At 43.2% G+C, this 14,324-nt stretch overlaps 1 protein-coding gene across 2 annotated transcripts in view; it reads right to left on the minus strand.

Moving 5' to 3' along the window:
- The window catches only part of ZFC3H1 (zinc finger C3H1-type containing), a 65,964-nt gene extending 51,660 nt beyond the window's left edge, over window positions 1-14,304 (minus strand). Inside the window, exons 1-5 of one of the 2 annotated variants that reach the window (XM_075931838.2) lie at window positions 13,595-14,304; window positions 4,327-4,743; window positions 1,877-1,938; window positions 1,401-1,596; window positions 864-1,090 (exon numbers count right to left, since the gene is read on the minus strand). In XM_075931838.2, the coding sequence (XP_075787953.2) occupies window positions 864-1,090; window positions 1,401-1,596; window positions 1,877-1,938; window positions 4,327-4,743; window positions 13,595-14,165 (1,473 nt within the window). In that variant the 5' untranslated portion in view covers window positions 14,166-14,304. Of the gene's footprint in view, window positions 1-863; window positions 1,091-1,400; window positions 1,600-1,876; window positions 1,939-4,326; window positions 4,744-13,594 lie in introns of both variants that reach the window. The other variant, XM_014572789.4, reaches the window with a different exon arrangement.
- Between the last annotated feature and the right edge of the window lie 20 nt (window positions 14,305-14,324).

Genomic DNA, 14,324 nt, shown 5'->3' on the forward strand with positions numbered 1-14,324 from the left:
AGAATGTGGTAAAATACTGCTATCCTTCTATATTCTTGACATACCTGGAGGGTGACTCCATAAGAAGGGACAATGGTAGTCATTCTAGTGGTGCTGAAACTCTAGAGTTCCTTCTGGAACTCTTTCAAACATTGTTACATTTTAAAAACAGGAAAAGCCAAAATGTGACCATCTAATGGAATCTTCTGTATAACAATCCCTGATTCCTCTAGCTACACCTCTGATGTTACAGAAAAAACTGGCAACTTGCTGCAACTATTACTTGATGCAGAGTAGCTATACTCCTCAAACAATGAGGTTTACTGGATCTTTCAAAAAAGGCTTTTCTTTTTGAAAGAACCATGTCTAGACTACGGTTTCACTTTCAAAATAGCGTTTTTCGAAAGAACGCTGTGATGCAATTATGCAAATGAAGCACGGGAAATTCAAATTCAGGCTTCATTTTCAATTTCAATATGTCTAATTTACATCCCCTCTTTCGAAAGAGGGATGTAGTTTAGACATACCCTTATGGTAACACTTATTGCTAACTAAGCTTGGGTTTATCGGTTAATCCAAATGAAGAGGTGGGGGAATAGGCGGGAGCCGGCTCCCCACAAGCACTGGATTCCATAAAGCTGCCTGTGCCCACCCTGCCCCCCTCCGAGACACAGGGGAAACCAACTTTCAAGATGGCTCCCCATACCTTCCCCTTCCAGTGCTCTCTCTTTATCGGATAAAGGAAGCAGTGGGGGGGGAGGGGAGAGGAAGAAGGGAAGCAATATGCATAGGGAGCTAACTTTTTAAGCGCATGTACCTCCCCTCACACTTGCTGCCTCCCACAGTTTGAGAACACATACAATACGGTATTACAAATTCATTACTTTGCTTCTTGATCTCCTCTTCCCTCCAACAAGCTTCATGAACCGGTTATACTGCTCTTCTTGATTGGAAAGGTCCCGAATTTTTCGGATTTCCTCTTCTCTTTTCCTTCTCTCCTCCTCCTCCTCTTGCTTCCTTTGCTCCTCTTCTTTTTGACGTCTTTCCTGTTCCTTTTGCTGCTGCATTTTTTTCCATGCCTTTGTTTGCTGTTTCCTCAATGCTTGCTTAGCTTTAAATAAAATATATATACACACACACACAGGTAATTGTATCTCATTTCTTTTTAAACGTCCAAAGGTATCAACACAAGTGCCCAAAGGTTACATTTTGTAGAAATCCAAAGAGCTTTGAGAAAGATATTAATAAGTGCAATATTGTGGAGAACACTTGGTATTTAAAAACAATAAATAGTTTTCTGGCACCTTAGAGACTAACAAAAATATATATAGTATCATGGGTTTTCATGGGCAAACCCACATCAGCCTTACACAGAAGATTACATTTTGAATTTCCAATTTGAATAATGTTAAACTTATTACCTGCAGTGCTGGTTTTTTTGGTTGAATGAGGTTTTGTACTGGTTTTGACTTTTTGCTGTACGTTTTTTGTCTTAGTTAGTTTTTCCTTGCTTTCCTTCATAACCTGCTGTTCTTTCTGCTGCCATTTTTTACTGGCAGACTGAAGTGCAAGAAGTCTAAGCTGCAATTCAGACATCTCTTCCTCCTCATCCAGCAGCTTCTTGTGAGGAGGAGAAAAAGAGGAAAGAGCATGACTGAAAAATCATTATATTCTGTCATTAGTCTAGTTCCCAAAATTCCTTTTTTATTAAAAACTTGAGACTGCAATTAGATTTCCATAAAGATGCAATCTTAAAATCCCACTCCACAGTTCATCATAGTCTTTGAGGATTAATGTTACCTATTCCTGAAGAGTAACTTGACTTTACAACATGGGAAAAAAGGAACAAAAAGATCGCGCATCAAAATAGGATTTCAGCCAGTACACTCTCTCTTACCTTTTCAGATGCATCATCTGAAGTGCTAAGCTTTCGTACTAATGTTTGTTCATCTTCTGCTCCTTTAAAACAAAACAGAACATTTTTGTAAATATGACAAAACTCCAATGCATTTAACAGGGCTACACTAAAACAAATGTACAGAACTAAACCAGAGATTTTACTAATATTACTGATGTAGAATAGTGTATTAAAATAAAATTGCCGAGGATATGTTTACTGAAAGTGCGCTTTTATAACTAGCATGACTGAACTCACTTTCAGAAACAACTCTGACAGTACATACTGGATGTCTCATTTTTTAAGTTTTCCATCTTAAGGTGTTTTCCCCTAGTATTTTCTTTCTCTTTCTATGGAACAGTCTTCCACCTGTTCATGGGATGAACAGACAAAAGCAACATCTGTCAAAAGACAAGCTTCTTTTGCTGAATCAAGAGCACATCCCAGGACATACCACATCCCAGGATTAAGTTGAAAACTCAAAGCTGGAACTAGGAAAACAGAAACTGACAACCAAATTTTCTCCTTGTTCCCAAAAACCTAGCAGAAGACTAAATATCAAGAAGAGTAGATTCAAGGTAAATGCCATCTCAAACATAAAATACAAATTTTAAAACATACAAATGGTGTATAGTTTACCCTGGAGATCTCCCGGCTTGCTGAATGCTTTAAAAAACATGTAAATGAGAACAGGGGAAAATGGAGTGACAGCTAGCAGCTTACTTCAGGTAGCAGCTTGTAAGGGTAAGCTGCTAGCTGGCAGACACACACTTTGTGACTCCCAGTAGCTGTGAACGTAAGGCTTATCCTTACAAGCTGCAACCCAAAATTTGAAAACACCTGCCCTAGAGAGTATAGTCGTCACCAAATTTCAATCTTCCACCTTAAGCTTAAATAATCACACTTTAGTCTCACAAAAGAGAAGCCAAAAGAAAGGAAAAGAAAAATATGATTAAATGAAAGCCCAAGATTCCAGTTGTGACGCGTCAGACTGTCAATTTAGTCTTTTTTTTTTAAATCAAGAAAACTACATTTCAAAAACAGTATGTCAGTTCTTAGCACAACTAGTTATTCCACCTACTGTTTTACACAATTAAGTTTCACTGGGAGTATTGCTATTAAGGCTGCCACAGCTCTCATTTTCAGTGTTTTTAATTAATTAAAAAAAGACAGCACGTTATAACATTAAGCAGTTTGGGGCTTGTTTAACTGTACCATTTTGCAGTTAAAAAGACCACTACCAAATAGCATAATATGATCACTAAGAGTTCTTTAAATAGAATGCCACAGCCAGCAGCCACCAAACGTGTCATGGACTTTTGGCCTTCAGCAAAGTTACCATAGTAACAATTTTTAAGTGTGTTTCTTTAAGCTATTAAATCTGAAAATGTTTGAATTTTAATAATTTATTTTAACCAAATTTACCCAGCATTCCTTGGACCTTTAATTTAAAAAACAATAAAATGAAAATAATTCATTTAAATCATTACTCTGGAGTGGGGCTGGGATTGCGGGGTTCAGTATCCAGGTTGCCCCAGGGAGAGATGACTATCACAGCAGCTCCAGCAGGCATAGCTGGGGGAGGTCCAGCTTCATCTATCTTGTGCCCTCCTGGCCAAAGCGAGTAAGGCAGCAAACTGTGCACTTCCCCCTCACTCCCTGACAAAGGGGAACAGCCTGCAATGTTCCTATACAAATTGAGGGGGATGGAGAGTTTCTGACACCTCCTCCTTAAAAGGCATCTGAGGTGTGAGGTTTGGAACTGGAATAGTCCCAGAGTAGGGAGGTACCTTTCACCTGCCTGATTATTTTGTCTCTTTTCTGTAAATGCTTTATGAGAAGCAATCCCATTCCAGGCACACCACATTTTCCTGGCACAACTAAACCCTGACCTTGCTTTAAGTTAATGGTAAAAGGAAGCTGTAGATTGAATTTGGCATCCTAACTCTTAATATTTAGGAGTTCTCGAACAAACTGACAGACACACACTCTCAAGTATATAGTAGATATATGCTATATATTTTTTTTAACGGTTAATGTGAATGGGGGAAAAGGCTGTTTACACAGCAAGCCAATTTCACTTTCTGATTCTCATGCATTAATATATTTAAGTGTTCAACACTGTATAACAGCAGAAGGGAAATATTCTAATTTTGTTCTCCACAACCCTTATTTACATTCAAATTAGAAAAATTTGTGAGAATATGTATAATTTATTTTATAATTTGGATCAATTTTGAATACTGTACTAAATGCTGACGATGTTTTACTTCAGGAAAACTTTCCAATTCAAAATTTAAAATAAAGTGGTTTCACATTAAATACATTAGCAATATCAAGATGTTTCAACTGCAAATTTTTAAAGGGGCACAACTTTCCCAAATATGTAGCAGAATCATACAGCAAGAGTCTTTAAGAGATTAATGCAGGCAGGAATGTTCAATAGTTACCTTGACTGGATTCTGACAGTTCAGGTTTTTGTGACAGTTGTTTTGTTCCATCTTTAGTTTTTTTCAATCTGTTCTTCTCAGCTGGTGTAGACAGTTTTTGCCTAAGAGGTTTCAGTTCAAATGCCTGAAAGGCTATAACCTGATTTTTCTCCTCAGGAGAAACTTCTTTTATAGCTTCTTTTGTAATACTGACATTTTCTACAGCTATTTGGTCCTCGGCATTCGCTGTTTTAGCATCTTGGTGCACAGTTTCTTCTTTATTATTCAGAGCCAATTTTTCATCTTTATTAATACATTCCAGCTCCAGCTGAATCTGCTTGTATTTCAGAAGAAGATCCTCAAAACTTTCTTCCGCGCAGTTTTCATTTTTAGATGAGTAGTTCTGTTTTCTAGATGGCGATCTTCCAAAAGTTTTGGCTGAATTATTTGTTAAGAAAACTAAATTTAATCCACTTCTGCCCTTCATATTGCAGAGGTGAAGATATGATCAATGAAGAGTAAGCAACAATACGTAACAAATTAAAATATGTTCTCCCACTGGAGCAATTTTGTATTATAATTTCAAATTGAATTCTCCTCCACCATCTTAGAAACAGAACTTGTCAAAACATAAGACTAATTTATAAAATATGCACATTAAGAACTGAATATAAAGGACACTGATCACACTTACCCACTGTCAAGAATCTTATTCCTGCTCAATTCCCTTCACTCACATTTCTTTTATTAGATACTTTACAACTGTTCACAAATGTAGAAAAATCCCATCTTTTTTGTTGAAAACGTAAGAGACTTCTGTTTACTCTGACAGCTCAAGGAATCGCTCATGCTCAGCAAGTCTCCTTTCTCTCCACCCACAAACTCTCTGACTTGCTGGAACTGAAATGGTGGAGGCTGATAAAAGGAGCCTCACCTGCTGGTTAGACTTGCTCAAGGCAAATTAGTGAGCATCAGACTTCTGACAGAAGTATGACTCACGCACTGACTCTCTCTGTGAAGGTAAGTTACTTACCTTCAATCTGATGCAGTTTGACCATTCATAAAATGTTGAAATCCTAACTACAGCACAGTTAAAATCTCCAGCAACCATATCCCAACATCTGAGCTAACGCTGGGGTTAATCACCACCACCAACAAAGGAAAGTATACCACAAAGAGCCAAGGGCTCCAGTACCTGGCATCAGAAGTCAGGACTATACTACTTTGGTTCTGATCAGAGGCTCTGTAGCAAACATTTTGGCTGCATCTAGACTGGCATGATTTTGCCGCCTTGTCTACACTGGACGCGAGTATTTGCGCAAGAACACTGACTTTGTAATGTACAAAATCAGTGGTTCTTGCACAAATACTCTGACTCTCCCTCTCAGGGATAAGCCCTCTTGTGCAAATATTCTTGCGCAAGAGGGCCAGTGTAGACAGCAAAGTTAATTTCTTGCGCAAGAAAGCCTGATGGCTAAAATGGCCAGCGGAGCTTTTTTGCGCAAGAGAGCGTCTACACTGGCACGGATGCTTTTGCGCAAAAGCAAATCTTTTGCGCAAAGACCCATGCCAGTATAGACACTCTCTTGCGCAAATACTTTTAACGGAAAAACTTTTCCATTAAAAGTATTTGCGCAAAATCATGCCAGTCTAGACGCAGCCTTTGGTTCACAAGGAGTTGTGCATGCATTCCCAATAGACATTGTTTACCTATTGGGTTCTGGTTTGGCCACAGCAGTCTGACCCCCAGCCAAGAGACGGTAATGGAAAACTGCTGACATTCGTGGCCCAGGTCCTAAGTTCACCTACAGAACTCCACAAGGCTGCATTTTTTAAATATTATATAAATAATTTGCAAAGAATGCAGAATTATTTTATCGTAAAGATTATTTTCCTGACATAGTGAGACATGAAAGATTAATAACAATCTTATCTATAAAACTAAAACTGCCTATTATGATTTGAAGTAATCCTGTAAATACGTTAAGAAATCCAAGTACTTGTCCTCTTCATAATAGGGATGTTAAATATCAGTTAATTGAATAGCCAGCCTGCTAAAAAATTTAGTGGAGGGGGAGAGGGTGGAAATGTGTGCAGTCTATAGCATTAACCTTTAAGCTTTTGCATATCAATTAATCAGTTACACTATTACATCCCTACTTAGTAAAGCTCTTTGAAACCTACTAATGTGGAGCACAAGATGATGATGTTATTGCTACTAATACTAATGATCTAAACAACCTTCTAGTACATTGTCAGACCAACAAATAGTATACGCTATTTTTGTACTTACATATTATTTCTTGTGTTTTACTGTTTACATGAAATCAGGACTCAAAAGATCACTTCTATTTGGACAGGCTGTAGCCAAACTAAATGCCTATAATAATTTCTTATCCAAACAAACACAAATTGTCAATTTAACCCAACCTATTTGGCACAGTTCATTGTGAACCAAAAGCAATCAGCAGACAACTATCTGGCATTTTGAGCTTACTAAAGCATCTACAGGCAGTCCCCGACTTACGCGGATCCGACTTACGTCGGATCCGCACTTACGAACGGGGCTCTCTCGCCCCAGAGGTCGAGGTAGCGGATTGCTACCTGCGAGCTCCGGGGCGAGAAAGCCCCGTTCGTAAGCTGCTCCGGTGCCCCTGGTCTGCTGGAGACCGTCTCCAGCAGACCAGGGGCACCAGGCGGGTTCCTGCGCTTCTGAGGCTTTGCCAAAGCAAAGCCTCAGAAGCGCGGGAACCGCCGCTGCTGCCGCTTGAGACCCGGTGCCTGTGGTCTGCTGGGGACCGTCCAGCAGACCAGGGGCACCGGAGCAGCTTACGAACGGGGCTCTCTCGCCCCGGAGCTCGCAGGTAGCAATCCGCTACCTCGACCTCCGGGGCGAGAAAGCCCCATTCGTAAGTGCGGATCCGACGTAAGTCGGGTCCGCGTAAGTCGGGGACTGCCTGTAGATGCTTTAGTAAGCTCAAAAATCCCCAGCAGACCACAGGCACCGGGACTGAAGCCGCAGCCGCGGGGGGGGAGGGGGGGGTCCCGCACTTCTGAGACTTTGCCAGAGCAAAGCCTCAGAGGCACGGCACCCCGCTGCCGCTGCTGCTCTGCTCCCCGTGTCCCTGGTCTGCTGGGGGGGGCGGGCGCGGATAGTATGCCCTCCCTAGCAGACCAGGCTTTTGTTTTGGACCCTGGAGCAGAGCAGCTGGGGCGCTGCGGATTGGTCCTGCAGCACCTGCTCTGGGCACTACTGGACCAACCCGGCAGCACCCCAGCTGCTCTGCCCCAGGTCCTGATTCAGCCGCTTCTGGTCAGTTTCAGCAGTGGCTGAATCAGGACGCCTGGGGCAGAGCAGCTGGGGTGCTGCTGGGTTGGTCCAGTAGCGCCGAGGAGCGGTGCTACTGGAGCAACCCAGCAGCACCCCAGCTGCTCTGCCCCAGGCGTCCCCAAGTCAGCCGCTGCTGAAACTGACCAGCGCTGACTACAGGAAGCCCGAGGCAGAGTTGCTCTGCCCCAGGCTTCCTGGAATCAGCGCTCATCAGTTTCAGCAGCAGCTGACTTGGGGAAGCTTGGGGTTCTTAAGTTGAATCTGTATGTAAGTCAGAACTGGCGGTCAGTTTCAGAAGCGGCTGAATCTGGACGCCAGTTCCGACTTACATACAGATTCAACTTAAGAACAAACCTACAGTCCCTATCTTGTACGTAACCCGGGGACTGCCTGTACTTTAAAACTTTTCACCCTATTAGCTGTCTAAAGTTTAGATTAAAGCTATTTAATAACTCTTATATTGGACAGATGAACATTGTGATAATTTGAGATGCTTGTCCATTGAGGCTTGTGCATACTAACAATGGAGCTAAATTATAGCACAATGAAATTTCTAATCTGTGAATTTAAACATGCTGTGCATTCAGATTCAGACCCATAATTTTATGTAGAGCATTTCAAAGCAAGGCTAGCTTCAGAACCATGGGGGCATGAGTGACCTGGGCATACCTGCATGTTCATTTTTTAGAGACATTTGAATCTCTTTGATAAACCTCCAAAAAAAAAAAAGCCACTTACGTTATTCTAGCAAAACATTTCTTAAGATTTGTCAAGCTTCAGCACAATGATCAGCCAAGATAAAGCATACAAAACAAAACCAAAATCTAAGATAGTACTGTATATACAAAAGTGCCTATTATGATTTGAAGCCCTCCCCCTATAAACATATATTTAATAAGAAATCAAACTATTTTGGAATTCTGTAATGGATAATTCCAAATCACCATTAAGCGGGATATTTGCAAACTGATAAAGCATTGGAAAAGTAACAATATCAACTGTCCCCTTAGTTACACTAGTAATTGAGAGAGCATTAGTAGGCAATAATAAAATTTTGATTTATTTTAAAGTATCTTTATGTATTTTTTTAAAAAGTCTGTTTAATTTAAGCAATGTAGAATCACGTCAAAATCTCTTCTCTCCTGTGAAAGTGTGACCACGGCAGGATCCCTGGGAAAGAGGTCTCCCAGAGCTCTGTATGAACCATATCCATGAGGGGAGTAGTGCCCACCACTGGAAGCCCATTTACACTGACACTTTCCAGCAAAGGGGGTGAGGTTTCACACCCAAGTCAGAAAGATGTCGCACTGTAAAGTGGTACGCTACACTTAGCACAAGAGAATTAGTGCAGAGTGTTTTTTGTTTTGTTTGTTAAGGGTATATAAAAATGGGTAGGGCAAATGTCCCAATGTGCTTTGAGAATGGAAGTGGAGGGGAATTCTCAAAAATAAAATGTAAAATATTCTTACAAACCTCATCTAGGACTAAGTTACGGATGGGTAACACAGATAGGAATGCATAGAGATTCAAAAAATGAACATGCTACAGCGGTTATCCTTCAAAACATTCTGCAAAATCTCCATTCTGAGCTGAAGAGCCAGATTAAAGAAACCTTCAACTCAGTAACTGAAAACTGTACCATTTGTTTTTCAGTTTAGAACTTCTCTCTGCAAAGAAATCCCCATTTTGGGGTTCCACATCACAGACTCAATCTACAGATTTGAAAATTCAGCAAAAAGCCTGTACAAAATATAAGAATACCAGACTTAGTAGGTCCAATAGTCCTATCCATATATCCTATCTTCTGGCAGTGGCCATAACTAGATGTTTCAGAGGGAATGAACAGAACAGGGTAATCTCGAATGCGCTAGATATTCCAATGTCCCTACATCTAGAAACTGGAGGTTTATAGAACCCAAAGCATGGGTTTCCCAACCTAATCACTTCAACTAATAATACCCACTGATGGGCCTATTGTCTGTGAACTTCCTCCCCCCTCCCCAGCTAAGCAGATCCAGATCCTGGTCTCGGGCCCCCACCCCACTGCAATACTCTGGGTGTACTCTGGGCACTCAATCAAGTTGTGGGTGTAGCCTGGATTTGTAAAGTGGCATATTTTCTGTCTTATATTCTATCCCTTTCCTAGTGGTTCCTAATACTCTGTTAACCTTAACTAGTGTGTAGTAAGAGCTCGCTATAGTCTGCTTTGGACTTAAACATCTTGAGTAATTTGTATCATATGAAAACTTTCCCACCCCGTTTATCCCCTTTTCCATAGAATTTATGAATATGTACAACAGCACTGCCCCCAGAACAAATACTGCTCACCTCTGATGAAAACTGGCCATTCATTCCTATCCTTTGTTTCTTTTCACCAAATACTGATCCATGAAAGGACCTTTCCTCTTACCCCATGATAAGTTGTTTTGCTTACAGGAGATCTTGCCAAATAGTGTATTTGAACTTTCAGAAAATATGTCCACATGCTTGCTGACATCTTCCAAGAATACTAATAGATTTGGAGAGTCATGATTTCTCTGTATGAGAGTTGTGTTGACTCTCTTCTCCTCCTCTCCGATATATTGAGTTTATCTATGTGACCAACTATTCTATTCTTTATTATAGCTTCAACCAAATTTGTCTGGTACTAAAGTTCGGTTCACCAGCCTATGATTATTAAGATCACCTCTGAACTCTTTTTTTAAAAAAATCAGCATATTAGCTATTCTCCAGACAGCTACATATGTACGGAGGCTAATTTATGTGATAGTTTACACATACCAGTTAGCACTTGTACAATTTCAGATTGGAGTTGCTTCAGCACTTTGGGTGAATACCATTTGAGGCCTGGTGACTTATTATTCTTTAGATCAGTTTGTTCTAAACTTTCTCTACTGATGCCTCAATCTGAGGCATTTCCTCAGATTTGCCATCTAAAAAATAGCTCGAGTGTGGAGATCTTCCCCACATTCTCTACGGTCAAGAATCATGCCAAGACGTCAGTCAGCTTCTCTGCAATGGCATCTTTAGAATGCTACTTTAGCACCAGATTGGTCAGCTGTTTGATAGATGATTTGGCAGGCTTCCTGCTTCTAAGGGGAGGACTAAAATACAGAGACAAATCAATCTAAGGTGAACAATTAGTTATGTTAGTAGTGCAATTCAAATTGATGTATCTTAGATTTATTTACTGCAGGGTCCACACTGCGGAGGACTGACAGAAAAAACTCTCTAGTCAACTCCCCTTACTCATCTCGATCTGCTGAAGTACTAGAGTCAACAGGAGAGTTATCAAGTCAATTTAATGGGTCTTTACTATACATGCTAAATCAACCACCAGTGGTTCAATTGCTGCATCAATCCACCCTGTGGAGACAAGCCCTGAGGTACGTAAAAATGCTGCTAGTTTTGTGCCCTTAGCTAGTTGCTCTTATAATTTTTTCTTGGTCTAACCATATTATACCATTACACCTGACAGCTATGAGTCATTTTGGGGTTTGGTTTCTTTTTAATTGGAGTATACATTTTGAGTCTCTGACTCTTTTTTTAAATGGATCCATTTCACTACTAAAAATATTCATTTTAATTTCCATTCAGCTAGCCTTATTTTTGTGCAGTTCCCCTTTTGTACTGCTGGGTTTTTTTGGCAATTTTACCTTTCAAATGATGTTAAATTGAGTTACATTATGATCATCACTATTACCAAGTCATTTGGCTACATTCACGTCTTGAAGATCCTATGCTCACCTAACAAATAAACCAAAAATTGGTAAAAATTAAGAAATTAATAAAGAATATTGTGACTGAACATCAGCTAGAAAACTTACCCACTGAACAGAAACATGAAGCTCAAGAAAAAAAAGGAAGAGTACTGAAGACAAAATTCAAGTACTTATCTGTAACAGGAATTTAGATTCCCATGCGTATTCCCTTCTGAAGAAAAAGGTCAGCCAGAGAGCTTCGCCTGCAAATATAGCTACCCCCACTCACTGGAGGTGGTTTAATTATATCGACCAGAGAGCTCTTCCCCCATCAGCAGAAAGCGGCTACACAAGAGAGCTGACAGAAATGAAGCTGCATCAATACAGCTGTGCAACTGTAAGGTGTATAGTGTAAGGCCATGGTCAAAGGTTCTATTTCCAGCTTTCCAGGAGGCTTGGTTCGTGATCCCAGTCACATTTTCTCTATTTTCCAATCTTAAGAGAGACACATTCTTTGATTAAAAGCACTACACAAACATTGACAAGAGTCAGATATTATGAATGGAACATATAAAGCTAAACAGTTAATTAAGACATGCTGTTAATAATGCTTTCTCTGCTCACTCCAAATTAGGGATGTTAAGAAGCAGGTATTTAACTAATTGTGTAATTGAGAGAATTTTTAATCAACCACACGGTTAGTTGATGGGGAAGGCGCTCAGTCCCAGCTCGTGCCGGGTCCAGGAGCTACCCCAGTTGTGGCTCTGCATTTTAAATGTAGTAAGAGCTAGGCTGCCTACTCACCTCTTACTACATCTAAAACGCAGAGCCACAGCGGGAGTAGCTCCCATACCCGGCACAAGCTGACAGGGAGCCAGGCTTGCTCAGTCCTGGCTCACGCCAGGGCCCAGCAGGGAACTGGGACCCACCATGGACAAAGGCTGCTCCTAGAGCAGCTTCTGCCCGCGGCCAGCCCAGGCCACCACAGACAGCAGCTGCTTCACAGTAGCAGCCTCTGTGTGCAGGGGGGTTCCAGCTGAGCCTGGGCCAGCAGCAGCCTCCTCTGGAGCCCCTCCTGCGCCAACTGTGCTGGAGGGAACTGGCTTTTAAACCAGCTCCTGCTCCCCCCACATACAGAGGCCGGGGGGAGGGAAGGGGGGAAGCCTCGGAAATACCAGTAATCAATTCCACTACCCAATATATATCTGGACTCGAAATGACAAGGATCTCATTCCCACCTTTTAAACAGATCTCAAGCCTTGGCTTCACTAAGAAAAATATCCCTTGCTGATAACTAGCGTGAGTAACTGATGCAACTGAGCAAGTGGTGTATGTAATTTAGTTGCATGCACAGACAATGGCAAACTGCTTTCAGTATTACAACCAAGGAGAACAGGTTTAAACCAATACTTGATGCAATTTATCCCTACCTATACTTGTAATTAAGCTATATGGTCAGTGCACCCATTCCTGACCTACCACCAAATGGGTGGTTTCCCACCTTAGACCAAGACACAGACATGACCAATGCAAAATGAAAGCAACTTCCTTGCTAGTTCTACCATTTCATCTGCCATGGGAAGAACCATTAAGGTACTGTGAAGACTGTCTGACCAATACTCTTTAACATTAGATCTACACCACTGTGACCAACTCCAACAGCAGTCACAGCTTGTATGGCTTCCCCTTCTAGCAAACAGGACCACAAATGACAGCATCAAGCAAGGGGCTTGACACGTGCTCTATGCATAGAGCTTTCAGTGAAAGAAAAGTTAAAGCAAAGCACAAGATACAACCAAGATTAGACCGGCTACAGCACTGACAAATACTGAAAGCAGACAGGGATGTGACTCCATCACTGCCCAATAGGCGAAATCAGCGACTTTAAAACTTTACTGTCAGATAATTAGCCTAAACTCTGAGGTTAAGGCTCCCTCCCCGGGGCTAATCCACTTCGCAAGTCTCCTGTCAGGCTGGGGAGGACGAGACCGCACTGAGTTTTGCATACAGTGCCCACACGGATCCGGGACCCAGCTCCACTCCAGCCCGTCGCCATGCACGCTGGACAACGCGACCCTGAGGCTCAGCCCGTGGATATGGATGGCAGCGCGCTCGGGGCGTTGTCCTTTTCGAGGCGTTTAAGCGAGGCACGCTAGATAGAGCCTAAGGGATGAGCCTTTCCACGCCACCACCCGCACCCAACGCTGGCCGGAAACGAGGAACACACCCAGGTCCCCACTGTCCCGCTCAAGGATACACTTTCGTGGGGAGAGCTCCCTCCAGCCCTGGCTGCAGCTGAATCCGGCTCCTCCCCCGCCCCCGGGCGGCCTTCCAGGGGGGTTGCTTCCCCGGTCTCCCCCACCCCGGCTCCTGCCCCAGCGACCCCCGCCGCGGTAGGGTCTGCCTCGGAAGCGGAACCGATCCAGCGCGTTGTGGCTGCGCTCCCAAAACGAGAGCCTGGGGCCGGAGTCGGAGTGGGAGCCCGGAGGCATCCGCGACGAGGGCAGCGGCGGCGGGTGAGAGCGGAACGACTCCTTGGGCCGGTAACCGCCGTGGCCGTGCAGGTGACCGAGCTCCGGGGGCGGCTGGTGCCGCGAGCGGGGGAAGCGGCGCGAGCAGGAGGAGGAGGAGAGGGAGGCGCCGCCGCGGAGGCCGGGAGGCGGCCTGCGCCTCGAGTAGGGCCTGGTGCTGATGAGGCCGCCGGCGGGCTCGGAGCTGTTATTGTCGTCGTCGCTGATCTCGCCGTCTTCCAGCTCCCCCTCCTCCTTCGGGGACAGGCCGCTAGGCTCCAGCGGAGCCGCCTCCGCAGCGGCTGCAACCGCCGCCATGGCCCCGCTCCAGGCGCTCGGCAGGGGCAGGGAGCGGCACAGTCCGTTTCGATTCCGGAGCAGCCCAGCCCCAAACTTCCCCACCACGTCGGTCTTCAGGATCCCCCCTCCGCGCCCTAGCGCTCCCCCCGCGTCCAACTCTACTCTCGCGAGAACTAA

Source organism: Pelodiscus sinensis, chromosome 1 (assembly GCF_052426305.1).
Source record: "Pelodiscus sinensis isolate ZL-2025 chromosome 1, ASM5242630v1, whole genome shotgun sequence".
Classification (NCBI taxonomy): Eukaryota; Metazoa; Chordata; order Testudines; family Trionychidae; genus Pelodiscus; species Pelodiscus sinensis.